At 41.3% G+C, this 25,241-nt stretch overlaps 2 protein-coding genes across 6 annotated transcripts in view; one reads left to right on the forward strand and one right to left on the reverse strand.

Moving 5' to 3' along the window:
- The first annotated feature begins 836 nt into the window (after nucleotides 1–836).
- DNAJC21 (DnaJ heat shock protein family (Hsp40) member C21) lies at nucleotides 837–13,938 on the forward strand. Of its 2 annotated transcripts, none has more exons than XM_051643720.1 (12): nucleotides 837–1,022; nucleotides 1,452–1,545; nucleotides 2,308–2,431; nucleotides 4,290–4,412; nucleotides 6,935–7,239; nucleotides 8,493–8,644; nucleotides 8,995–9,082; nucleotides 9,323–9,481; nucleotides 10,099–10,138; nucleotides 12,060–12,250; nucleotides 12,648–12,717; nucleotides 13,438–13,938. In XM_051643720.1, exons 1-12 carry the CDS (start codon nucleotides 926–928, stop codon nucleotides 13,600–13,602), a joined length of 1,608 nt encoding a protein of 535 aa, XP_051499680.1. In that variant the 5' UTR covers nucleotides 837–925; the 3' UTR covers nucleotides 13,603–13,938. The 2 variants fall into 2 exon arrangements, with proteins under 2 accessions (XP_051499680.1, XP_051499679.1); XM_051643719.1 differs by having other exon boundaries at nucleotides 838–1,022; nucleotides 12,645–12,717.
- Nucleotides 13,939–15,138: 1,200 nt separating this feature from the next.
- Nucleotides 15,139–25,241, reverse strand: part of LOC127396100 (prolactin receptor) — an 87,124-nt gene continuing 77,021 nt past the window's right edge. For 2 of the 4 annotated variants that reach the window (XM_051643714.1, XM_051643717.1), the window contains 9 exons: nucleotides 24,189–24,282; nucleotides 23,026–23,119; nucleotides 21,873–21,973; nucleotides 20,708–20,800; nucleotides 19,757–19,889; nucleotides 19,048–19,136; nucleotides 17,439–17,588; nucleotides 16,997–17,095; nucleotides 15,139–15,584 (listed from right to left, as the gene is read on the reverse strand). In XM_051643714.1, the coding sequence (XP_051499674.1) occupies nucleotides 15,477–15,584; nucleotides 16,997–17,095; nucleotides 17,439–17,588; nucleotides 19,048–19,136; nucleotides 19,757–19,889; nucleotides 20,708–20,800; nucleotides 21,873–21,973; nucleotides 23,026–23,119; nucleotides 24,189–24,282 (961 nt within the window). In that variant the 3' untranslated portion in view covers nucleotides 15,139–15,476. Of the gene's footprint in view, nucleotides 15,585–16,996; nucleotides 17,096–17,438; nucleotides 17,589–19,047; nucleotides 19,137–19,756; nucleotides 19,890–20,707; nucleotides 20,801–21,872; nucleotides 21,974–23,025; nucleotides 23,120–24,188; nucleotides 24,283–24,801; nucleotides 25,187–25,241 lie in introns of those variants that run through there. The other 2 variants (XR_007891902.1, XM_051643715.1) reach the window with 2 other exon arrangements.

Consider the following 25,241-nt stretch of genomic DNA (forward strand, 5'->3'; position numbering starts at 1 on the left):
TTATTAATAGGCCTTATCTAAAAAAAAAAAAATATTAAAGATAATACCTAGGCAAAGTGATAATACAATGTTTGCAATTATCTAAAAAGAGATCCTAAGGTCTTAAAGTTCTAGAACTTAACGCTGGAAGATTTCTTAATATTAAAGCTGGCTAATAAAGAGGTGTAGAGAGCTGGTGTCTCTCCCCCTCTTACAGCCACAGCTAGGTGTCCCTTGTCTCATTCCTCAGCTTTGAATGAATAATCCCTCCAGCAGGCAGCCCTGCTGGAGAGAAGAAGGTCCAGCACACCTGGGAAAGTGTACAGGAGTCTCCCCTGTCAGAGATGGAACCAGACTCCTGTACAATGCAGGGGACTGGCTGCTGTCATCCAGCTGTCCCTCCAAAATCTCTCCTTGGAGAACAAAAGGAAAACAACGGGAAAACCCAAGAAGGCCCTTTTATCACCAAGCAAACTCTTTGTCTGTCTGTTTGTTTTACCTCCCTTTTGGGCCTACTGGTGGCTAGGCTGGGCTCCGCGTTCCTCAGCATCGGGGAGCAGCTGGAGTTAGAGGCATCAGCCCCACCTCCGTTTGCACTGTGGGGGTTGTCACCAGCTCCGGGCTCGCTCGGCCTTTTCCTTTCCCGCGGGAACCCTTCCACCCCAAGCTCTGGGGCTGTAAAACTGACAGACAGCAACGGGATCACAAAGCGCGACCGAGGCGGGCACACCGGGACGGAGCGTCCTGCTGCAGGGCTCCAGAGCTGGGCACAGGGCGGGGACACCAGAAAACCCGCCCGCTTCTCCCGCAGCCGCCAGCCGGCCGGCCGGGCGACGCGGCGGCAGAGCCTGAGCGGGCCGCACGGCCCTGCCCCGTCCCCGCCCCCGGGCCCGCCCTGCCCGCCGCCTCCGCCGCCTCCCGCCGCGCCGGGCCGGGCCGGGCCGCCATGAAGTGTCACTACGAGGTGCTGGGGGTGCGGCGCGACGCCGCCGAGGAGGAGCTGAAGCGCGCCTACCGCCGGCTGGCGCTGCGCTGGCACCCGGGTACGGCCCGGCCTGCCCGCCTCGGCACCGGGCCCGGCCTGCCCCGCCTCGGCACCGGGCCCGGCCTGCCCCGCCGCGGCTCGGCTCGCCGGGCCCTGTGCGGCCGGGGGAGCGGCCCTTCCTGGCGGCCGCTGCGGTGCGGCCGGGCGGGCTGTGCGGGGCCGGGCCGGGCCGTGGCGGGGCCGGGCGGGCCGTGGTGGGGCTGCCCGGGCTGTGGCGGGGCTGCCCGGGCTGTGGCGGGGCCGGGCCGGGCCGTGGCGGGGCTGCCCGGGCTGTGGCGGGGCCGGGCCGGGCCGTGGCGGGGCTGCCCGGGCTGTGGCGGGGCCGGGCCGGGCTGTGGCGGGGCCTGCGGGCCCGGGCCGCCGTGTGCCCGCCTCGTGCTGCCGGCCTGCCCGCCGTCGTTCACGGTTTCGCTACGTTATGTTGCAGATAAGAACCTAGAGAACGCGGAGGAAGCGGCAGAGCAGTTCAAGTTGATCCAGGCGGCCTATGACGTTCTCAGTGACCCCCAGGAAAGAGCCTGGTGAGCAGTGCTTGTCTGGTACCGGCCCGGAAAGGGTTTTGTGTGTTGTTTTTTTTTCACTTCTGTCTCAGCCGGGACTTTGAACTTGCTGCTGGCTGGGCCTGGCTGCAGGTCGGCACGGGCCTCGTTGGGCAGAGCAGCCCCGGGCTGGATGTGTTCCTGTGTGACCCACCCAGGTGTTCCTGCTGCAGCAGGGGCTTGGACAGGATGATCTTCAGAGGTCCCTTCCAACCCCCGTGATTCTATCATAAAAAAAACAACGAATAGAACAACAGTCCTTGGGGAAGATGTGTTCCCTATAATGGCATTCCCTGTTGGATTTTAAGATAGTCATCGTAACTTAAAAATCTCCAGGTGATTAGAAAAATCACCTGTACTAGGCGTGTTGTCCTTGAAAGGAAAGGAGTGTTTTCAAATCTGTATGTGCTGATGTGCGATTTGGGGCTTTTTTGTGTGTTTGTAAATATTGGATGATTTAAATAAGATTCTACCCACTTCTGAAAGCTTGTTGAAGCGCTTTGATCAAATGTTAAGAAGGTGCTGTTGCAGGTGTTGCAGATAATGTAATGATAAGTAAGCTAAAGGTCAAGACAGAATATTTGCTAAGTTACTTTTTTTCTGTCTGAAAGTTTTGGTTATGAGACACAAATTCCAGACACTGAGCTAAGCTGTACATCCAGGAGCTATGTGTACTGTTTTAGCTTACCAGCTCTGGGGAATGTTCTGTGTCTCTACAATCTTTATACTGTGGATTTTCCCTAGGTATGATAATCACAGGGAGGCTCTGCTGAAAGGAGGAGTTGATGGAGACTATCAGGATGATAGTTTGGATCTGCTGCGCTACTTCACTGTCAGCTGTTACTCTGGATATGGAGATGATGAAAAGGTAATGAGTTAATTCATCTTGAATGAATCAATTTAAAATTGCATGCGGAAGAGAAGGAGGTTATCAGGAGTAGCCAGCATGGATTCATCACGGGGAAATTCATGTTTGACTACTCTGGTAGCCTTCTATGATGGTGTGACAGAATGGGTAGATGCAGGGAGAGCGGTGAATGTTGTCTTCCTCGACTTAAGCAAGGCTTTTGACACTATCTCCCATAACATCCTTGTGGATAAGCTCAGGAAGTGTAGGGTGGAAGAGTGGACAGTGAAATGGATTGAAAACTGGCTACACCATAGGGCCTAGAGGGTTGTGATCAGTGGTGCAGAGTCCAGTTGGAGATGTGTGACTAGTGGTGTTCCCCAGGGGTCAGTGCTGGGTCCAGTCTTCTTCACCATCCTCATCAACGACCTGGATGAGGGGATGGAGTGTATCCTCAGCAAGTTTGCTGATGACATGAAAATGGGAGGACTGGCTGATACACCTGAAGGCTGTGCTGCCATCCAGTGAGATCTAGACAGACTGGAGAGCTGGGCAAAGAAGAACTTAATGGACTTCAACAAGAGTAAGTGTAGAGTCCTGCACCTAGGAAGAAAATGCACCATGGACCAGTATAGATTAGGGGTTGACCTGCTAGAAAGCAGCCCCATGGAGAAGGACCTTGGGATCCTGTTAGACAAAAAGTTATCTGTGGGACAGCAATGAGCCCTTGTGGCCAAGAGAGCCAATAGTATCCTGGGTTGCATTAAGAAGAGTATGTCCAGCAGGTCAAGGGAGGTTCTCCTCCCTCTCTACTCTGCCCTAGTGAGACCACATCTGGAGCATTGTGTCCAGTTCTGGGTTCCTCAGTTCAAGAGGGACAGGGATTTATTTACTTGAGAGAGTCCAGTGGAGGCTACAAGGGTTATTAAGGGACTGAACATCTGTCTTGTGAGGAAAGGCTGAGAGACCTGGGGCTTTTTAGTCTAGAGGGTAGAAGACTGAGAGGGGATCTTATTAACCTCTACAGATATCTGAAGGGTGGATATCAAGAATGGGCCAGTCTCTTTCCAGTGGTGCCCTGTGATAGGAAGAGGGGAAAGGGCAACAAGTTACAACACAGGAAGTTCCACCTCAACATGAGGACAAACTTTATGGTGAGGGTGACGGAGCACTGGAACAGGCTCCCTAGAGAGGCTGTGGAGTCTCCTTCTCTGGAAACTTTCAAGACCCGTCAGGATGTGTTCCTGTGTGACTGACCTAGGTGTTCCTGCTGCAGCAGGGGGGTTGGACAGGATGATCTTCAGAGGTCCCTTCCAACCCCTATGATTCTATGATAAAAAAAACCAAACAGAACAACAGTCCTTGGGGAAGATGTGTTTCCTATAATTGCATTTCCTGTTGGATTTTAAGATACTCATCATAACTTAAAAATTGCCAGGTGATTAGAAAAATCTTTGCAGAGAAAATCTTTATCTGTCTTTGTGTTACATCCTACCAGTGAGTTAATAGCATCTTAATTTAAAAAGACATAGGATACTTCATAGCAAATATTCTATTTGGACCTTCCTCAATGCTTGATTCTGTGTAACCAGAAACTTACCAACATGTCCAGCATGCTGGAACTTCTGTTTTTGGTTTAGATTTGAGTACTGGTGCTTGATATGTGAGAGAGTCTGCACAAAGGACATGGAAATAAAAGGAATGTGAGAGAATGGGAACTTGGTTAAGCAGAAGGGTCTTGCTGTCTAGAGGAGGCAGGACTTACAAGGCCTTTACCCTGGATGCTGGGTTGCTGTACACTCCTGTAGCTGAGCATTTGTACGTCTATTACTGAGCCATGCAAAATGAGTCAGAAGTTTTGTTTTTTTTTTAATTTCAGGGATTCTTTACAGTCTATCGGCAAGTTTTTGAAAAGATTGCAAAAGAAGAGATGGAATACATGACCCAGGAAGATACTGAAGAATTCCCTATGTTTGGAAATTCCCAAAGTGACTATGATACGGTAAGAGCAAGTGTAAATCTGAACTGAAAGTCACACAGATAAGTCATTACTTTTTCTTACACTGACATCAAAGGGAAGTCTCCTGTTGATCTTTGAGGTGATACAAAACTATGTATGTGCTGTCTTCTCTGCCATTGTACACCATGACTATAAAGGAAGTGCTTGTGTTCTGATTCATAATACTTAGGTGAATCAAAAGGTGTGTTTCCTGTTGAACTGTATTATTACCCAAGTTTCTAGGGCAAGTTGTCAGACACACACTTCACAGGGCTAATCATCAGTTATGCCACTGAAACCTAAGTGTAGTGCAAGGTCTGTAAAACAAAAGAGCAGATGTTTTCTTTGCTGATGGGAATACATTATAGAAAGGGATATTGAGGTTTTTTCTTAATAACATGTCTTGCCTCATTTAGGAAAACTGCATAGCACTTGCTTCATGACATAGCCTTTAGAAAACAGGAGAAGTAGTCAGTCACAGAATGATTTGGGTTGGAAAGGACCTTAAAGATCAAGTTCCAATCCTCCTGCATAGGCAGGGACACCTCCCGCTAGACCATATAAGATTTAATTTCCAAAGTACAGCATGGGTACCTTTGGGAAGCAAGAAAAGAATGTGTGTGGGACACTTAAAATCTGCTTTGCCAGGAATTTGCTGTATTCTCTCAGACCTGAAAGTTTTGATTTCTAAGGTTACCAGTATTCCTGTGTTGAAATTAAATAGTAAAGTAATAGTACTTTCCCCAGTGAATGATCCCCAGATGATCTTTTGAGGTCCCTTCCAACCCCTAGCATTCTGTGATTCTGTGAATAATTGCACAGAATCAGTGTACTCAAATGTTGCTCCTAGTCTGCTACTTCTCTGTTTTACTTTTAGTAGGATTATACTGTATGACTAATTATTTATGAAATTTAGATTGAGACATACCTTAAAAATCAGTAACTTTGATGATACAAAACTTCGCTGGATTTGGAAGCGAACCAAGAAGTGTCAGAATGGGTATTTATATGTCAGGTAAAATTACAGGGTTGCTTAACAATTGGAAATCTTTGCCTGTGTGAGAATTTTTGATGTCTCTGGAGCTGCTAAAATCTGTCTTTTTATGGATTTATCTTGAAACACTTTTTGGAAACTGCTTGTTTTGAGACCACGAAGATTATAGTCTGTGCATCCTTTTGCACAGAAAGGTGTCTCATCTGAAGCAGGAATCTGAGACAGGGAGTCTAATCTTGCTTCAGCTATTGGATTAAACGTGAATATTTATTGATTATTATAGGGCTGGGTTTTTGTAATAGCAGAGAAAAACTGTAGTAACTTGCCTGCCACAGCCATGACCGTTTGGAAAGGTTAGAAAACATTAGAAATTACTGCGGAGGTGTTGATGGTTGTAGTCCATGTGAATACCAATGGCAGAAGGAGGAGGAGACACTAGAAGAAGAGGTATTAAACTGTTAGATAAAATACTTCTATGAGGTACTCCAGAATGTAAGCAATAGTGCTTGTAGGAGTAAGTGATAACAAGGCAGCTTAATGGGGCAAGTAGCGTAAGAATGGAGTTTACATGTATCTTATGTCCTGAAGATACAAAATGCAGAAGATTAATAACTATTTGGAGAGGAATAGAGAACAATCAAAACAATAATTATTCCATTTCACTAATTCAGCCTTTACTCATGAACAGCAGAAGGAAGGAGAATAAGGAAAGATAATTTACTTTTTGTCTTAATGTGAGAGGTAGGGGGGCATCATTTTAACCTGCAGTCATATGATTTGCTAAGAAAAGACGAGTAAGTGCATCTTCAGAGCCTTCCTTGTCCCTTGTGCAAGTCACAGCTCAGTGCTGTTGTGTATGCCACCAGTTTACATGTGTTAAGAAAATAAATATTAAACAAATTCATGAAAGAAAAATCCATCAAGGGAAATTAATTTCTGTCTTGCTCTGGAAGCAGAGATAACACATGGGGAAGAAGTAACTTTGTGTTCATAGTGCTTGTGTTGTTGCTTTGTGCTGGTCATTGGCTGGTGTTGGAAATGTAGGGCTGACCTGTGGTGTCATTTAGTGAGGTGATTCTTGGGCAATGCATTCATATCCCTGCTTGCAGACAGTGTTCTGGTTCTGGTTGTGCTTTTCAGCACAACAAAGTGGGCCCTCCTGTCGGCATGACCCAGTCCAGAAGGGGTTATTTTTTAGAAGCTGAGGTTGGGAGTAGTTCAGACAAAGTTGTTGATTGGCACAGTTTGAAATTTTAAATGCAATGTAACAGGTTTCTCTAAACCCTCATGTGACTGACTTATACTCTGAGGTAAAACTGTGGCCTTGTATAGAAGACAGAAAACTGCTTTGAAAGTCCTTAATTACTTGGTATGGTTGCTAGTTACAAGAAAGCTTACTGAAGGAAAAAAAAATCAGTGAAAAGAAAAATTGGCTTAATCCTGGCTAAAACCAGGACATATGGTTTTTGTACCCCCCCAAAAAAAGTGACTTGCTTTTATATATATATTTTTATATTTTTTTTTCTCACAGGTAGTTCACCCTTTCTATGCATATTGGCAGAGTTTCTGTACTCAGAAAAACTTTGCTTGGAAAGAAGAATATGACACACGACAAGCCTCAAACCGCTGGGAGAAACGTGCTATGGAAAAAGAGAACAAGAAAACAAGAGATAAAGCAAGGAAAGAGAGGAATGAACTGGTCCGTCAGCTAGTAGCATTTATTCGTAAGAGGGATAAAAGAGTACAGGCTCACAGAAAGCTTGTAGAAGAACAAAATGCAGAAAAAACTAGGAAAGCAGAGGAATTTCGGAGGCAGCAGAAGCTCAAACAAGCCAAGTATGTAAATGTGGAAGAAGACTTTTCTTTTAAACTAGGAGAAACTATCCTTCAGGATACCATATTGAGTTAGGTTTTAGTAGTAGCCTCACTTGCTCTTTTAAGCACCCTTGAAAATTTTATGTATGGGTTTTGGTCTCAAGTCCAAGCTTTTTAAAATTTGAGTGTCTCTGCATTGTGCTGACATGTAGAGACCCAGGATAACCAGGGAATAGTTACCTGTGTGGTGCAGGTAACTGACTGTAGTAGCACAGGATCCAGTGTGTTTTCATTTGCCTGGTGAAGTAAGATTTAATAGTTACAGTTATATAGTTATAATTGTTCCTTTAAAGAAAAAATAATGTATGGTTTGGGATGAGGGAGAAGAGGGCTATGACAGCCCAGGCTTAGATCACCTTCCTCTGCCTTGGAACTGTACCTGGTAAAAAGAAAGTGGGGAAAAATGAACTTAGTTTTGCTTTTTCTTTTAATTCTTCATAAAGGACCCTCTCATTTGACTAAATGCATTTTTTCAATGCTTTTATTTTTCCCCAAATTAACTAGAAGGAAGAAGTGACTTTCCCCAAGTGTTAGCATGATTTTTTTCTTCTAACTAGAAGAGCTTTTGGTCTGCAAATGGGAGGGAGGAGCATAAATTCTTATTAAGAATTATGAAACTGTATACAGAATATAATATGTACAATTTATTTGTATGTACATAATTTTTTTCCCTAAAGGGAGAATGAAGCAGAGTTACGCTTTTACTGACAAATGACTTGATAATTCTGAGCCCAGGAGCCAGCTGGAGCAAAATTCAGCTCTCCTGTGGGTAACTTGGGCCATGCTTAGATTTGGAAAACTGACCTGGTGTGTTCCCATAGTGCAGAGTCAAGGAGCAGTGTGGGTTTTGTGGTTCTGTACTGTTTGTGGGTTTGGACTTTGCAGCAGGTAAAGGCAGGTGTGCTGCTTTGAGGGTTGAGTTGACTTCCCTGCAGTCAGTATGATACTGACCCTGCTGCACAGCATTTCCTGCTAGAGGTTCTTGCAGGACCCACCTGCCTGAATACTTCCACATTTGTAGTGTAGATGTGCCCAGCACAAACTTAACTGCTCAGATTTCCAGGCCCTACAGAGAATTGTGTGTTCCATCATAATAATGTTCAAGGCTTTCCTCCTGAAGTACCAGCGAACAAACTGTCTTTTAAATAATGCTGTTTCTGTAATCCCCCTATCATGTATGCAATGCGCAAGTTACTGTATTGTTCTTCTTAAAGGCTTGCAGAGCAGTATAAAGAACAGAGCTGGATAACTATGTCAGATCTGGAGAGAGAGTTGCAAGAGATGGAGGCACAATATGAAAAGGAATTTGGAGATGGATCAGATGAGGAGGAGGAATTAGACGAACAGGAGACAAAAGTCATCGAAGGTATGGGGGACAGGGGAGTGATCTATATTGACTCGTTGCAGCCTGAGTATTGACTCACAGCACTTACAGCCCCAGACTCACAGGTCTGACTGCAGTGCCAGGCTCTGCTTCCAGGTGAGCTGTGCCAGTCTGGCCATCTCTGCCCTTTTCCTTTGAGCATAGGACATCAAGCTTCAGTTGTTAAATTTGCTGATGTGTGGTTTATTGAGGTAGTCTTGATCTGTTTGTGTGTCAATAATACTAAAGAAGTTAACTGTCAGTGTTTTAACTGTTCACTGGGGCTTTAAGAGCAGCTGGTGCAAAAATTACTCCTCTGACTTGGTCTCTCTGATCCCCACTGATCTCTTCAGACAACCTGAATGACGAGACTGAAGAAGCTGAGTTTGTTGATGGTCTGTACTGCCCTGCTTGTGACAAACTGTTAAAGACTGAGAAAGCGTAAGTGCTTTTGGGTGGGGATTTGGGGTTGGGGGTGTTGGATTTTAGCTTTTGTTAAAATATGTTTTTAAGACTTTCATTTCACATAATGGTCAGTGTTGTCTTTCCAGTAGAGACATTGTCAGGGCAGAATTTTCCATACTTGGTAGTGATGGATAATGGGCCTGTTACTAATTTATATGTAAATATAACGAGGTTTGCTCAGAGCTACCTGCAGTAATGACCTGTTGGCCTTCACAGCATGAAGAACCATGAAAAGTCAAAGAAGCATCGAGAGATGGTCGCACTGTTGCGACAGCAACTGGAAGAAGAAGAAGGGAAATTTTCTGTGTCTTTGGATGATGCAAATGGAATACACACCAAAGAGGAGGAAGAAACAGAAGATACGCCCAAGCAGAAGTATTTTAAATGTTTTAATTTTGCTGTGACTAATGATAATAAGTCTTGGAGGCCCTCAGAGGCAGCACTCAAGAGTAAATACTTACTGGCACTAGAGTTCCAGTAAAATGCATGTATTTGTATGACTTCTTTCAAATGTGGTAGGATAATAGAATCATAGCATATTTTTTTGCCTCTGCTTCTTAAATTAGATACTAAGGAAATATAGTGTTTGTTATTTTTCAAACAGGAGAGCTTGCACAGGGCCAGTCTCTATTGAATTTGTACTTTTCTGGTACTTTTTGTCAGTTGGATGCTGGCACACAGAAAATGAGGGTGCTTAAAATGAGAATCGATGACATAAGTTGCATACCTTCATTTTTTTGAATGGCCAAAGCATAATACCAGTTCTTTCACTAGTATCTTCAAGTTCAGTTTGAGCAGAATAAATCTGTTATGAAGTGCAATGAGTAGTTTAGGAGAAGTGTTGTTGTCATTTCAGGCATGAGTAATTTTCTATTTGTGGCTACTGTCTCCCTAGTATTATGTTAAGAGGATAAGCACAAATGTAACTTGGTACCTTTGTAGAAATTTTACTTATTTTTTCTTGAGGTAATTTTAAATTCTTGCCTTTACAGGCTCTCAAAGAAGCAGAGGAAGAAACAGAGAACAATGATGGTAGGTAGTCATACAATGATATTCAGGGAACTTTACAGCCTTCTGTGACCTCTTAAATACATTTATTTTTTTTGGTCCTGAAAAATGAGAGAACTTGAAATTCCACAAAACTTGAAGATTATTTTCAGATAATTCAAAACAATTTTTATTACACTTATGATTATCATATTTTATGGTAGCAGCCTCACAGAAATAACTTTTTTCTATTTCTGTTATCTAATACATGTGGTGCTGGCTCTAAAAAGGCTACAGTCTAAAGTGTAAGGAAAACAGGCAGATAGGGAGAATGCAAGAAATTGATCAGAAAGACCAGCAACGGCCTTACTGCATTAGCTGCTTAATTGTTTGGTGATCATATTCTGCTTTGGTTGCTAGAATTGGTTTAATGTATTGTTTGTTAAGCTGTAACTTAGGGGCAAAAAAAAAAAAAGGTAACACATTGGTATCCTACAGACACTGTAGTTGTTGAAATGAACACATCCTTTCACCTTTCATTTGAATTGTAAACACGAGTAACACCAACCTGTTGTACTCCAGGATCTCAGTCTGTGCATGATAAGACAGATCTGTGCTGGTTGAAACTGGAGAACTGCAAGCTGTTCCAGGCTTGACTGGCAGGAGTGTCATACTGAGCAAAACTTCTGTCTGCCTTCCTCAAGCTTCATCCATATCAAGTCTTATCTCTTTGTTTCCTGCCTCCATCCTAGCCTTGTTCCAGTGAGGTGTCCGTACCAGGTCCTGCCTCTCTCATCGTTTCCCAAGATGGTTGTCTGTCTTCCCCCAGCCTAACCCCTCTCTAGTTTCCTATTATGTGTTCACCTTCTCTGCCCTCTCCCACGCCATTATGATCCCTTGGCCTCAAGAAACTTCTCAGAGACATTCAAGAACTGAATTTTTTCTTGCTTCTCTTTGGTTGGTATTACGTATTCCAAGTCAGTATTGGCTTGACTGCCTTGTTTTCATGCAGACCATTAGGCTTCTGTTCATCTCTTGTCTCCTCAGATTGAAGTCAGAAGGTGTTCTTCTTGCTGTATACAGGTCGCACATAAGCACTGTGTTCTCTTTAATCAGTGTGGTTATGAGATATTCTGCAGCCCAGACAGTAGGTGCCACTCTTGCATAGCATGAGCTGCAATCTTGTGCAGAGAGATTCTTCTGGAAACATAGCATCCATCCTCTACCAAGCTTCCCAGAATTCAGGGAATCAGTATGGGTTTTGTTTTCTTTTCCTGAAGGTAGATATATTAGGCAATTTTTTTTTTCAGGTAGCTGAGACTGCAAAAGATACAAGAAGTGGTAATAGTTGCATTAATGTAGTGTCAGGTCAAATTAGTTATCCTGCTTTTGGGAGCTAAGCTGATTTGCTTCAGACATGCTGAGGGGTTGATCTTTTGCCAGACTGCATGTCTTGAGTCTACTCTGTCCTTTGGTACATGGACAAGGCTGCCAGTGTTTCTGATGTTACAGAGGGAAAAATGCAGTGTGTCTGTCTAGCTTCTGTCAGCTTAGTTACTTTGGCTTAAATGCTATAATGTAGGTGTCAGGCACAGAAAACTTCCATCTGAATAATTAACATTTTCCAAAGTTGTAAGCACAGCTGTTATTTATAATGTGAAATGGTAGCCAGAACAGAATCAGCCCAGAGTACCTGTGTTTTCCTCTTCTGTAGTTTTAGAGGCCTCTTCTGTAGTTTTAGAAGCTGTTTTGTTGATGTTTTTTCCCTTCATCACAGATGGCCTCATCTCTGAAAACAGGAAAACTAAGGTTTTACCTGTTAAAATCTCACTGAAAACATAGTAAGATTAAGAGGGTCCATGGCTTTGTATTCTCCCCACCCACCCATGTTTGGGGTAAAGGAGGTGTAATACTATAATCACTAATGAACTTGCAGTAATTAACTTGCATTTCTTCTGTTTGCCAGACTTATGAGGACTCTCTTGACAAAAGTGCTGATGAAGAAACAGTTGAACAAAAGGAGGTGTGCTGCATGGACAAGGACAGTGGCTCAGCAGAAGAGCTGGTGAATGATGGGCAAAGATGTGCCGAGCCAGAGGACACAAGCACGACAGAAGATGTCAGCCAAGTGAAAGAAGCAGCAACCGAAGCTAAAAGGTGCAGTCGCTGTGTCACTCTGGGTCGTGTTTGATACTGTCAAACGAGTCTAGATTATTCACCAGTGTGAACTGGGAGCTACTCCACTATTCAGCAAGAGTGGAATAAATATGATACTAAGAGGGAACGTTAGGATCTACTTCGGAAATGGTGTTAAGACTGCAGGTGCCTTCCCCATCACGTAAGGTAGCAGATTTATCATCTAGCTGGATCTTGAGATCAACAATTGATCACATAAATAAAATGGGTTTATATTTTTGCTGGAAGCACTTGCATTGTTTCATGTGAAGGAAGAACAGGGAAGCAGCAGAAACGCCGGTGATGGAGAACTATCAGAAGCTCTCAAATGTTGAATGTTCTTGTGCACTGATCTTGGTGTCTCTTTGTTTATCAGCAGTACTAAACCAAAAGGGAAAAAAGCCAAAGATGCAAAAAAGTCTGCCAAGGCATCTTCTGAGCAGCCAGCGGTACGTCAAATTACTTACGCTATTGAAAAACTACTGGTAATGTTACTGCAGTCAAGATTGGTAGCTTGATCGCTCCAGTCCACAGCTTCTATTTCAGATTTTTTTGTTATTTTTTTAATAATGCAGGTGGTTTTATTCCTGTGATTTTGTTAGAAACTAGGAGACTTGGAACATCAGCTTATATCCTCAGAGGGAAGAGCAGGACCAAATTAAGTTCTAAGAGTGCTGCTAAAGCTCTGCATCCAGGGCAGTCCAAACCATATAAATTAAACAACTGAAGACAGCTATTGTCATCAGGCAGGTGACAGACAATACCGTTTGTATGTTTCCCAATACTGGTGCTTCCCAGAAAGAGATCTTGTGTAGTAACTCCAGCTAAGACACATTAAATTCTCTTAAATCTCAGAGCCCAAAGTAGTAAGTGTATGGTCTTTTTTTTTTTGGGTCAGGTGAGATCGACAGTATTCTTTATATTGACTTAGACTTACAAGGCTTCTATTCTTGTTCTTGGTTCTACTTAGTACTATTTCAGGCAGCCATATTTGTGACGATTTAAAAAAAGAGAAATAAATATGTATTTAATTATTAATCAGTAAAGGAGTATCTATGATAGAAGGAGGTTATTCTAATTGTCTGAGAGAAAATCCATACAGCGAATCTGAATTGTGTTTATTATGTTTCATATCAATGTGACGCGTTTTGGTTTTTCCCATGTTGTAGAATGAAGTTCCCATCCTCTGTGTCACCTGCAACTGTGCATTTCAATCCCGAAATAAGCTGTTTGAACACCTAAAAGCCACAGGACATGCAAAAGCAACACAAGCACCACCTGTAAATGGAGCTGTAAGTGCCAGAAACAAAAAAGAGAAACGCAAAAACAGATAGAACTTTGTCTTCCAAATCATAAATGAAAACTCTTCCAAAGAGGAAAGTTGCACAGTGCCTGTGTTTGGAGTTAATTAGAAAAAGCAAGTCCTAATTTTGGGGGAGAAAAAAAAAAAGAAGATGCAACAAAAGGAACCTGTGCTTTGTTTTGGTTTCATTAGCCTTTCTTTAATGACTGGATTTGCTGTACCATCTTAGCAGCTTTCATGCTAGGGGTGGTTTCCACATTGGGGATGGGGAAGTAGCATTACAAAGCTGCTCCCCTTGCAGTTCTGTTGAAACTTGCACAGATAACCTACCCACACCGAAGAAATAATAAATTATTTTAATACTTGTCTTGCTGCTTTTCTTTTGAGAGGCATTAGGTCAGATTGCATGTGGCCAGTAGGAGGGGCCTGTGCTGCGGTTATGTTCCATCATAGATGAAATGTCACCAAGACATGGAAAAACAACCTTTTCTGCCATCCCTAAGGGCAGAACATCAGACAGAAGGGAAGGAGCGAGATGACAAAGGTGGTTAATCAGTTTTCACCCTTCCTGTTGGTTTTGTACATCTTCCTCCATGCCAAGTGTTGGAAAAATAAGTGGTGGAAGAGCCTTGCTGGAATTTTTTTTTTTTTTCTGGTTTCTACTGAAAAACAAAATGGGTGTTACACCTCTGTTTAAATGCTTAATCTACCTGCTCTTAAATAGCACCTAAAACAACCCCAAAACAGGTAGGATAACAAACACCTGATTTTGGAGTGGAAGTAGCTTTTTCACAGGAATTGTCATTGCAGCTGGAGAAGGCAGTGCTCAGCAAGGGCTGTAGTAAAGCGTTGAGGACACCCCTAGCGTGTAATTTTCCAGGACCACTGTTCTTGCATTAACCAAGTACTTCTCAAGTTTCGACTCAATCACACCAACTGGCAGAACACTCTCCTTACCTCCCACAAGCTGATATGGTTCCTTTACTGGAAATTACTCCAATGTAAGAGCTTGAATGAAAAATACAATTATAATTAAGGTACCATTCTTGCTGACGGTTCACAACGTCATTTTTTTGTTGGAAACTGAAGGAGGTAATGAATTTTTGTAATTAGAAACCTCTCAATTTCTGTGTACACAGATTTTTTTTTTTTTAATCATGCTCTAATTACAGTGTATTTTTGTAGTAAGGGTAAACAGTTTTGACTGTTTGAAACCTCCTGTTATGTTCTGCTCAGGATGGTTCCCAATCAGAGACCGACTGTGCATACGTAAGTGAAATCTCAGACTGAATCCTGCAGTATTACTTTTTAACTTATTTTTTATTAATATTATTTAAATAAAACCAAATATTTCATAATTTGTGTGGTTTACAACTGCTTGTATATATTGGGGGTAAATGGCAAGTTTTGGTAGCAGGGGTGGGGACAGCAGCAGTGGAAGTGTAGCTGTGAACCAGCAGTAGCTGCCAGGGCAGGGAGGAAGAGACAGCTGGAGCAGGAGGCAGCACTCACAGCAGCACTGATGCCACCCCCAGGGGATGGTGGATGCTACAAAGTCCAAACAGCATTTACACTCTCAAAACAACTTTATTCATTTGTTGATACTCTTACCGATTTTGTTACGACTAACACAGATGACAGGTGAGTATGTGTCTGCCTCTTCAGCTGATACAATCAGTGGTTTTTTTTATGCTAATGCTAGAGTAGGTGTGCAGCTAATACATAGTGCCACTGTAGAACAGACCTGTATGTTTACAAAACAGATTAAAGATTATTTTTGATTAAACACTGAGTCTGTCAGCCTGCTCTTAGGATGCTGAACATACCAGACTATGATTTTTTTTATCCTCTTTAGTGCAATCTGGGTAGCACCAGGGATTCTGTGTGGACCTCATGCAACTCAAGTTATTTGGCAGCTCTTTCCATGTGTCTCTGTAAAGCAGTATGAAATACTTCCACAGCAAAGTCAACATCCTTCTTAGTAATGCACATAGGAGGTTTAATTCTAAATGTCTGAGGAGAGAGAAAAAAAAATCCTTTTAATTGTATGGCAAGAATAGTTTCTATCCGCCCATCTAGATAAGCACTCGCCTGCCTTCAAAAATCTAACCAAAAGTATGAGAAATAATATATAACAGAACAAGGACTGAGGTGTCTGATAAAGGCATTCTGAAATGGAGCAATTTTCGACTTGCCTGCATCCAACTCCCCACTCTGCTCTTGTGACCAACTGCCTCCAGAAGAGACCTGACTAGAGGAGGCTGAGCTTGCAGGGCTGTTGCTCCAGACAGAGCTGGTGTAAAACCTTAGACAGTTTGTACCAAGAAAGAACAGCTGCAGGTGTCTTTCACTTTCTGGCAGCTCTGCACCACAGGGAGAAGTACCTATTGAGAGTATCAGCTTCTCCTGTTGTGTCAGCTGATCTGCTATTACATTACAAGCTTTGTTGAAGGCTTCTAAGACAATAGATGATGAAAAAATCACTAAACTCCAGCATTCATTTAGGGTACTATAGCCTGCATGCATGTTTATCAGGATGGGCTATGCAGTTTAACATGTTAAGAACATAGGTTCCTAAATATCAGTGTTTGTTCTATATTATAACAATTCCAAGAGTATTTAACTTTTGTAAGAATCTTCAACTTTCAGTTTAGATTTTTATGTCATCAGATCACAGGACTTCATGCAGCAAGAGCAGAGTAACATTCTTTCCTACCCACAGCCCCAGCTGAATCTCACACTCATAGATAACAGCATGCTTGCGAGACAGAACCAGACTTTTCTACACTCTGAGCTGCAGCCCATGACCTGTGTTCTGGTCTGTGACTTGTGGAAGAACCGATGTCAGATGCAGCTTCCTATTTATTTTAGCCACACTGCATCTGCCTCCTACAGAAGCTGCTTCCTCTGTGCCAGAGGCCTTCACTGAGCTGGCCAGCCCTGAGGCTATTCTCTGCTACTGACTTCTATGCTGTAAGAAGCTGGTGATGCAGTACCCTGGGTACAGCACAGTGCATCTTCAGTTGCTCTATGCTGATGCCCATTCACAGGCAATTCACGCTTTTGTGCTGCGTTGCTGAACTTCCTATTAACAACTTGTTCTGTACCCACAGGTCTAGTGATAATCTAAATAGTTGCAAAGACTCAGCAGACCTGAGTATTGCTTATTTCTTCAACTTTGCTTTTCTAGGGGAGGTTGTCCCTCTAGAGAAAAACTGCAAGCTCAGGGCTAGTTCAACATACTTGAGCAGAAACAAACATCTCCTACCTGATTTGCAAATTATGCTGAATTACACAGAGCTAGTTCCTAAGAATACATGTTTTCTAGTTTATTTACTAAAACAAAGTTCATTTATCTTGAGGGAAATGGGATACAGTTTATGAGGGCAGAAAATAAGCTTTATGAATAACCAGAGTTTCAGTACCTGACTATAGAGTCCTCCTCTGCCAATAAGAACCCCCATGTCTTTACAGTCCTCCCAGATCTGGCTCATTTCTTCAGCTGGAAGAGGGTGACGACTGTCCTAAGGGAAGTGAATACTAAACTTCACTTAGATATTCTAAATTAGTTCTACAAAAAAGGTGGATGTTCCATTCTCTCCAACAAATCCCGCCCTCCTCTCTGGCTGAACACATTAGCTGCATAATTTATCTAAGATGAGTTTCTGCAGTTAAGGTACACAAGTCACTGTTTACTCAATGCTTGTGAAATGTTTGAATTGCTGGAATGTCCTGGCTCATTTTTTGCCAGAGCAATGTTTTATCACTTCACGAGCTGTGCAATTCTTCCTATTATTTAAGCTGAAATAAATGCGACAAAACTTTCAACAGCACTGTAAGCTGAAAGGAATAAAGTAGAACACCAACCTTATCCTTCACCATTTCTACTCCAATCATAAGTCCCTTTCCACGAACATCTCCAACAATCTCAAATTTATCTCTTAGTTTAGCCAACTCCAGTAGCATGTATGTTCCCACGTCCTTACTGTTTTTCTGTAGACCATCTTCTTCAATAGCCTGGTTAAAATGATGAACAATAAATGTTTTAGAAGATAAACTACCAATGCTGTTGGTTAATCCCTAATTAGCTAGATGACATACTATGTTTATCTCACTTCCTTGCAGGCTATGTTCCATCACTACTACAGTCCTTAGGTCTTTCTTCTCCTACAATCCTCTAATGGCATCAGAATACAATTAAACAGATTTTGATGTTGCTGTGGCTTTTTTCACGTTTTACTTCTTGTTCCATAAACAGTCTGCTACTGCATGCACACATGAGTTCACAACTGAAAAATACCTCAACAGCGGGATAATTTTCAAAACCTTACCAGAAATATTTTAGTTCTTTCTCCAGCATCATGAGAAGACTAGATTCATGAACACCATACTTTTTAATCACAAGCTTTTTTGTTGTTGTTGTTCTTTACTTACCTCTTAATCAAAGTTCTGACATGCAGCCAGCTGTCAGCACTGACATACACAAACTGGTTTGTGAGCTTAGTGTTTGCAATAAGAGCATTCACATGAAAAAAACCACAACAAAAAACCCCCAAAAAACCAAAACCCCAATGACAGAACTAAAAGTGGGTGCTGTTTTTGTTTTTGTTTTGTTTTGTTTTTATTTCTACTTTGTTTTAGTTTTCCTGACTGTGATAGCCTCCTTGGACTTATTTCATATCCAGGCTCCAAGTTACTTCTGAGCCAAAAAACCCCAAAACGTGGGTTCAGAAGATCTTATTTGTAAACTGTTTTTTCAGAAGGTTTTTATTTATACGATCAGTCAACTTAGAAAATAGCTGAAAAAAACCCCCAAAACATTCAGGATGAGTAGAAGGAAAAATGGGCTATACAAGATCAAGAGAAATCACTGACTGATTTTCTGCTGGACAATCAGCAAATTACATTGCAAATTTTTCTACTTTCTTCTTCATGAGGGTTCTTTCTATTTTTTTTCCTGAATCGTGATCTTAAATATTTTAACTATCTGATCACTAAGGCTGTTTATGCATAAGGTAAAAGCTATGGAGTTAAGACCATTTTGTCAAGCATGTGTGCCAGAGAACAAATCTGGTTTAGCTGAAGAGTTGAGCAGCCCTATGAAACAGTTATCTAAGGCTTTAGAGAAAGTGCTATCCTACATTTTTGTTAACAAAGTAAGATGATTCTAAAAACATAGTTAGAGGACTCCTATACTTGCTAGAGAGATTTAAATTTTGCATTAGAACTCACCAGGAAATAATTTTTTCCTACACATAAGGCATGTTGGCCATGCATGCATAATACATGCAGATGTTAATGCATTTAATTATTAAATGCATTATTAATTTTGTGCTGCGTTATTTTATTTATTTATTTAAATTATTTAAAAAATTGCCCACCTATAACGTTATAGTAAGAATAAATTTAAACATTTTTCATCTTTTGCTACAAGGAAGAGTGTGGAATATATAAATGCATAAAATGTTCTCCCTACATCAAGAACTGCAGATCCAATTACGCAGGCCAAAGGGCTTCCTCCAAATGTGTTAAAGTGAAGGTTTTGAGCCAAGGAATTTGCAATCTCTGAAAGAAAAAAACAACATTGATTACTCTTACAGTTGCCTTATGTTTAGTAACAGTATTTATATGCATTAATTGTTAATTTAAATTTACTGTGCTTCAACCCTGATTCTACTGGAGACAATGAATTAGGAAGACTATTTTCCTGCAAGTAGTCTACAAAATACAATTATTTCCCAAAAGTATAGTGTCTAGTAGATGCTATAAACAGACATTAGAAAAATAGTCACATTCTAGCATACACTGCCAGCTGTCCCCTGAAGCTAATATCTACAAATTTTCTTCACTAGGTTTATCCAGTCATTTGTATGAAATCAAGCAGTTGGCTAACACACTGCCTTATATACTAGCAGTAGATTGGTTAGTAAAACACTAAGAATTTCCAGGATCTATCACCAGTTATACAACTAACCCCATCTAAATGAAGCTTTGCTCTGGTATAGCACTGCACCTGGTAAAACAAGTAATTAATGTGAATCCAACTCATTTGTCAAAACACAGATCAAGTCAAAGATTACCAGTAAAGCACAGCTGTTAGAACACACATCTCTCCAGAAAGTAATTATTGTATAGCATATTTTGTTGTTCTATTTTTATCCTTAGCAGAACAGAACACTTGATACCTTTTGTTGTAATAACAGCTGCCATTGGAAAGCCATTACCAATTGCTTTTGCCAAAGTAACAATGTCAGGGACTACATCATGTGTTTGAAATCCCCAGAAATGGCTTCCTGTCCGTCCAAATCCTGTCTGTACCTTTCAAAAGAAAAATCGAGAGAAATCCCCATCACTTTCTCACATTTTACAGTATGGTTTCTTTTTCTTGTCTTTCTGGTTTGTTAGTGATTTGCACTAGACTGCACCTACATCGGGAGTCAGTTTGTACTAGGGTCCTTATTGAGATGGCTTTGCACAAAATACTATTTATTGTAATTTGGTTTTTCTTTCTCATATGAGACAGGTAACATGTCACCACTTCTTAGTCACGGTGGGATGCTCTAATAAGCTGTAGCTACCTTTTTTAAATTGAGAGAAAATGCAGTTACTTATTACATTTCAAAATCGCAATCCCATGACTGCCGATTTCTACTACTGCAATGCTTGAGGTACTTAACAGCAGCACTTCAAAGCATTTGCTATTATTGTAAAATATCCTTAACTAAGCAAATCCTGTTTTTAAGAAGTATTTGCAGAGGTACAGCAGTCAACTCCCTTCTAGAGTTTATGTATGCCAACAACGCTCATAAAAGCAGCTGTTATTGTGACACACCTCACATCACAGCTTATATTTGTTAGCTCCATATTTGTGTAAATTTACTACTGCCAAAAGGACAAGACTGAAGTCTGCTACAAGCATGACTTGTGTCTGAAATCAGAGTACCAGGTAGCAGAATAAAGACAGCAAAAACTGAGAGGTCCCTATGCTTGGAGAGATGCACTGCTAAGCTACTAAATGTATAGCATTTAATTGATTAGATTATTTTCAGGCTTCCTTTTTCTTTTCAGTTGGATTATTTTAAGAAAACTGTCAGAGGTACCCTGAATTCTAGAGATTTTGTGTAAAAAATACTCACTTCATCTGAAATACAAACACCTCCTCTTTCCCGTACTAGCTGATAAGCTTCCTTTAAGAAATTTCTTGGGTACTGAACAGCTCCATTAACACCCTGCCGAGACAAAAAAGACAACATCTTCAAGAACAGACAAGGAAACAGGCATTCCACTGTGTGCCTATCCTACTATAAGAAAAAATACCAGCAGCCCTGAGGTAATAACAAGACTATTGTCTCAAGTTCCTGGCTTCAGCAGTGAAACTGCTTCAAAAAGCTCCTGCTCAGGTTACTCATTCCCCTTCCACAGGGAAGTTTGCTGTTCAATTCATTGTGCTGGTATAAATGTTTGTGGACACACTGTAGAGTGGATCACTGTAAGACAGAACTGATTACAGACAAACTGCCAAACAAGTGCCTTGGAAACCTACACACTGAGAAACCCAGAAACTTGTTTGATGACAGAGTTACCCAGAGAACTCTTATCCCCCCTTTGGTTAAACTTGTTAGAACACTCATTCCCCAATTTCTCTTTGCCTTGCCATTTTTCATTTGAATCAGAAATTCTACTCTACAGCTGGACTGCAATGACTTCTAAAGTATGTAAAGGCTTAGAAGACAGCAGAAACAGAGAACAGCTCCAATTTTCTTTCTGGTCATAATTATCACATTTGTTTCCTTCTTTTTACTGTTCCCAGAACACATTCTCCATTCTTGCTACATATACATCAATTCTGGAACTTGAGGGAAGAAAATCCTGTGGCCATCACCTGCTGCACAGTTACTAAAAAATACAGTAGACAATGTGGCTGGGAACAGGTAGAAGGGAGACTGAGCTAAACTTTACAGATAAAGTAAAGAGAAAAGCAGTATGAATTTTGGAAGAAGGTATTAGAAACTAAATGATAAAATGCTTCCTACTCAATATTTAACTGCAGGATAAGTGTATATGTTTAATCATAATTCTGTTTCACTTAACTTCATGAGCAAAATTCTAGCTCCATTGAAATACAAAAGAAAAGCTGAAATTTTAACACAGTGAATCTATTTTTTCAAATATTTAAGGTGTTTAAGGCATTAATATTAAAAATCAGCAGAAGTCTATATTTAGGATGTAGCTAAAGAATATCAGATTTGATTGTTTCACAGTATTTGTGCTCTCACAATTGAGAAATAGCAAACTACCTACTTGAATTGGTTCAGCAATAAATCCAGCTATTGTCTTTGGCACAGTGGTATTCAGAGTTTCTTTGAGCTGTTCAATGTACTGGTCATTTGCATGACATACACCTGTTCACAGGGAAAATAGTTTAAAGGGAATTTACTTAAAATTATACACAAAATACTTCAAAACATGAAATCACACATGTAAGCAGCAGGTACTATCTGACTGCATTGTAAATAAATATCAACTCTCAATTACACAATAAAAGGTTAAATATTAAAGGAGAGAGTCCCTTGTTTTCTGTTAAACCATCCCTACCCCAAGGAATGCCAGCTTCAAAACAGCAAGGCAAAGCTGCCAGATAGTAAGATGTTACACATTATACAGGTCAGTAAGCTGTTGGTTACAGAAAGTGTTTGTGGATCACCTACACCAGCAAAAGGAATGAGCAGACACTTTCTTGAGGGTTAATAAACATCAGCATAAGACATAAGGAGTCATTAGGTTAGTACAGGTATGAAGATTCTGGAGAACAGAGAGCTACATGTCAGTCTGTACTGAAATAAAGAACAGGACAATTAGTACAGGTAACGCTCCCAACCATCAAAGAGGGCAAAGCTGAAAGGAAAACATTCTGTCAAATGTGTAGGTGAATTAAAATACTAAAGATTGCCTGTTGAAACAGTTAAAAAAATGGCTGTAATTGTTGTTAATAGGAGAGCAGTAGAGGAGCTTTCACATGCCATGTATGGAACATTTTGCCTCATGTGAGACTTTTTGCCTATCACTGGCATCAGGTTGTCTGTACTATTCACAATATTCTGAAACAAAAGCTGGAGAGCCACTCAAAATTCAGAAACAGCAGAAAACACTAATCAACATTTCTGTTCTTCCAGATGTGCTAAAGAGAGTTCCACAGCTTCCAGAGTTGATCATGACAAGTGCTGGAAACAAAGGCTGGGATTTTAAGAAGAAACTGAGAATATGAGGTGTCACCTGCCCAAGACTTTTCCCAGAAGCAAGCAGGTGCCTCAAGTTCTCTGCAATATTTTCTTTGGTTACCCTTGCAAATCCTAACCAGAGGTCAACTTTTCTTCAGGAGATAAATATAACCTATTTCCACAGCCCTCTAATATTCTCTAATCTATAAGTCAAATGCTTTTTGTCATTGACTAACCTTCCGCACAGCTGCATTTTCGAACAGTCTGCACTGGAGAATCTCTACAATGGCTGCCTCCCCATGGACCACGGAAAACATCTGGTAACATTGTCTGTCAAGCATAAGAGAAACAGCTACAAATTTTGTGACACCTTTCTAAGAGAAGGATTTTGATCATACTTAGGGATGACTAGTGAAAAGAAGGCTAAAAAAAGTTGGTTAAGAGTTGAAGGGAACATCCAGTTCAAGCAACTTGTCTGGAGAACACTTGTGGAATGATACCAGTAAGACCAAACTTCCCTCTCAAGGAATGGCAGAACACAGACGGAAGCTTTGGGAAAAAACAAGGTCAGATGCCTCCAGCAGAAGTCACAATATTGATTATTTCCTTTGTTTTATTCTTTCAGTTAATCAGAAGGTTTGGTTATCTAAAAGTAATAGCAACATCTTAAAAGCTGCCGGTACTACTTCAATAATCTGAAGTATGATAAAAATCTGAAAAATACAGGAAGGCAGGCAGATCTAGTAGAGCAATGACAGGCTGGAAATCGGGAACTCCAGCCTTCTCATCCTGACTGCTGATGAAAAACTGCATGGCTTCAGGCAATTCATTTATTGAGCTGGGTTGTGAAGGAAGTATAACAGAACCTTCCTATAGCCAGTGCTGTTGCTGAGCTATCACCAGTACAGATCAGAGTAGCCAATGTCAGCTTCCAGCTGACAGAAAATAATTCCCATCTGATCAATGGCAGGGAGATGATGTATTGCCATCTATCCCCAGTCCTGCTGAAATGAGAGACACCATAGATTGTTTTCTCATTCCAAGGGAAGATCTACTCCAGACTGGCTGAAAGCAGCTTTGCACAGATTTGCCAAGACAAACCTAAGAAAATGATTTCTGAGCACTATTATTTTGCAGTTTACATAGACTTCCTTGCAAGCACCAAGCGTGACTAAAGCACTGTAAATCATGGCCACTCATGTTGTGACTGTCCCAAATCCAAATAAGAGTGACTACACAGAGAAGGAAAGGGCAGTCTGGCTGTTATTGTGCTCACACAGCTTCTTAGTGAGTGACCATAAAGCTCTTTAAGGATAGAAAACATACTAATTGTTGAAATACCTAAACGCATTGTTAGTTACCAGATTATTAAAAAAAAATAAATTTAAAAAAATCTCACTGTTGAACAGCCAAAGCCAGTGGCAACACCATGCTTATAAACACCAAGAGCTGTTAATCCCAGCGTGGATGCGCTGCCTCCATGGTAAGCTCCTCTGTGCAAATAAACAAAGCATATGAACATCACTCATCTCCGTGAAGAGCTTGTAGCAATAGTAGTTCTGACAAGGTATGTTTCTCAGCTACAACTTAGCAGGGAAAGTGTGCACTGTTACACTGAAACATTAAGATTTCTACTGCCTCTTATTTTTTTTTTTTTTTCTTTTCCTCAGGATTTGGAAGATCCATGACTAACCATCTGCATCGGTTTCCTGAAATTTCAAATGTTAAGACTGTGAGGTAGCATTTATGAGGAGAGGAGAACAATGACTGGAACCAACAGCAATTCAGCCAGCTCCTCACAAAGTTCTGCCATAGCACCTGAGCCCTCCAGAGCAACATCTATTTTCTTAGAATCTTAGGAACTGCTGCTCTCTCCAACAGATGCTGCCAACCGTTAAACTACATGGTGGTTCACTGCCAGTTTTATACACAAATAAGAAGTTCATTAACAACAATATACAAAGTGGGTACCCAGTGTTCTGCTGAACAGAATAACAGAGAAACACAGCTCATCATTAGAAGGCCTTTTATTCAAATATTTGAGGCAGCCTGAGATGCACAGTGAAGAGAAGAACTGCTTACACTGGCTCTTACACAGGACTCACTCCTGCACTGCCTTTGTTGTTGAGCCAGGAAAGCTGTGTGTACCTGAACAGTGAACTGTGATTAGGGGATCTGGCAGAAAAATAAGGCAGCAAAACAAACAAAACAGTGAGTCCTTCTTCCAGGTTAGCTTTCAGCCAAAGCAGTTCCGTGCTGTGGTCCACTGCACTGCTGCTCCAGAGGTACCTTTGTACCCTCCCAAAGAGGGGGCACTCAGGGGTGGAATGATGGAACAAAGCAGCAACTGCTGCTGAAGAATCCAGCAAAGCACACCGTGAACACAGAGACCAGACCCTTTGATAAATAACAAAAGCAAAAATTGCAGGTTGTGCTTTGTATACAAACTAGG

Source organism: Apus apus, chromosome Z (genome assembly GCF_020740795.1).
Source record: "Apus apus isolate bApuApu2 chromosome Z, bApuApu2.pri.cur, whole genome shotgun sequence".
In the NCBI taxonomy this organism is placed as follows: Eukaryota; Metazoa; Chordata; class Aves; order Apodiformes; family Apodidae; genus Apus; species Apus apus.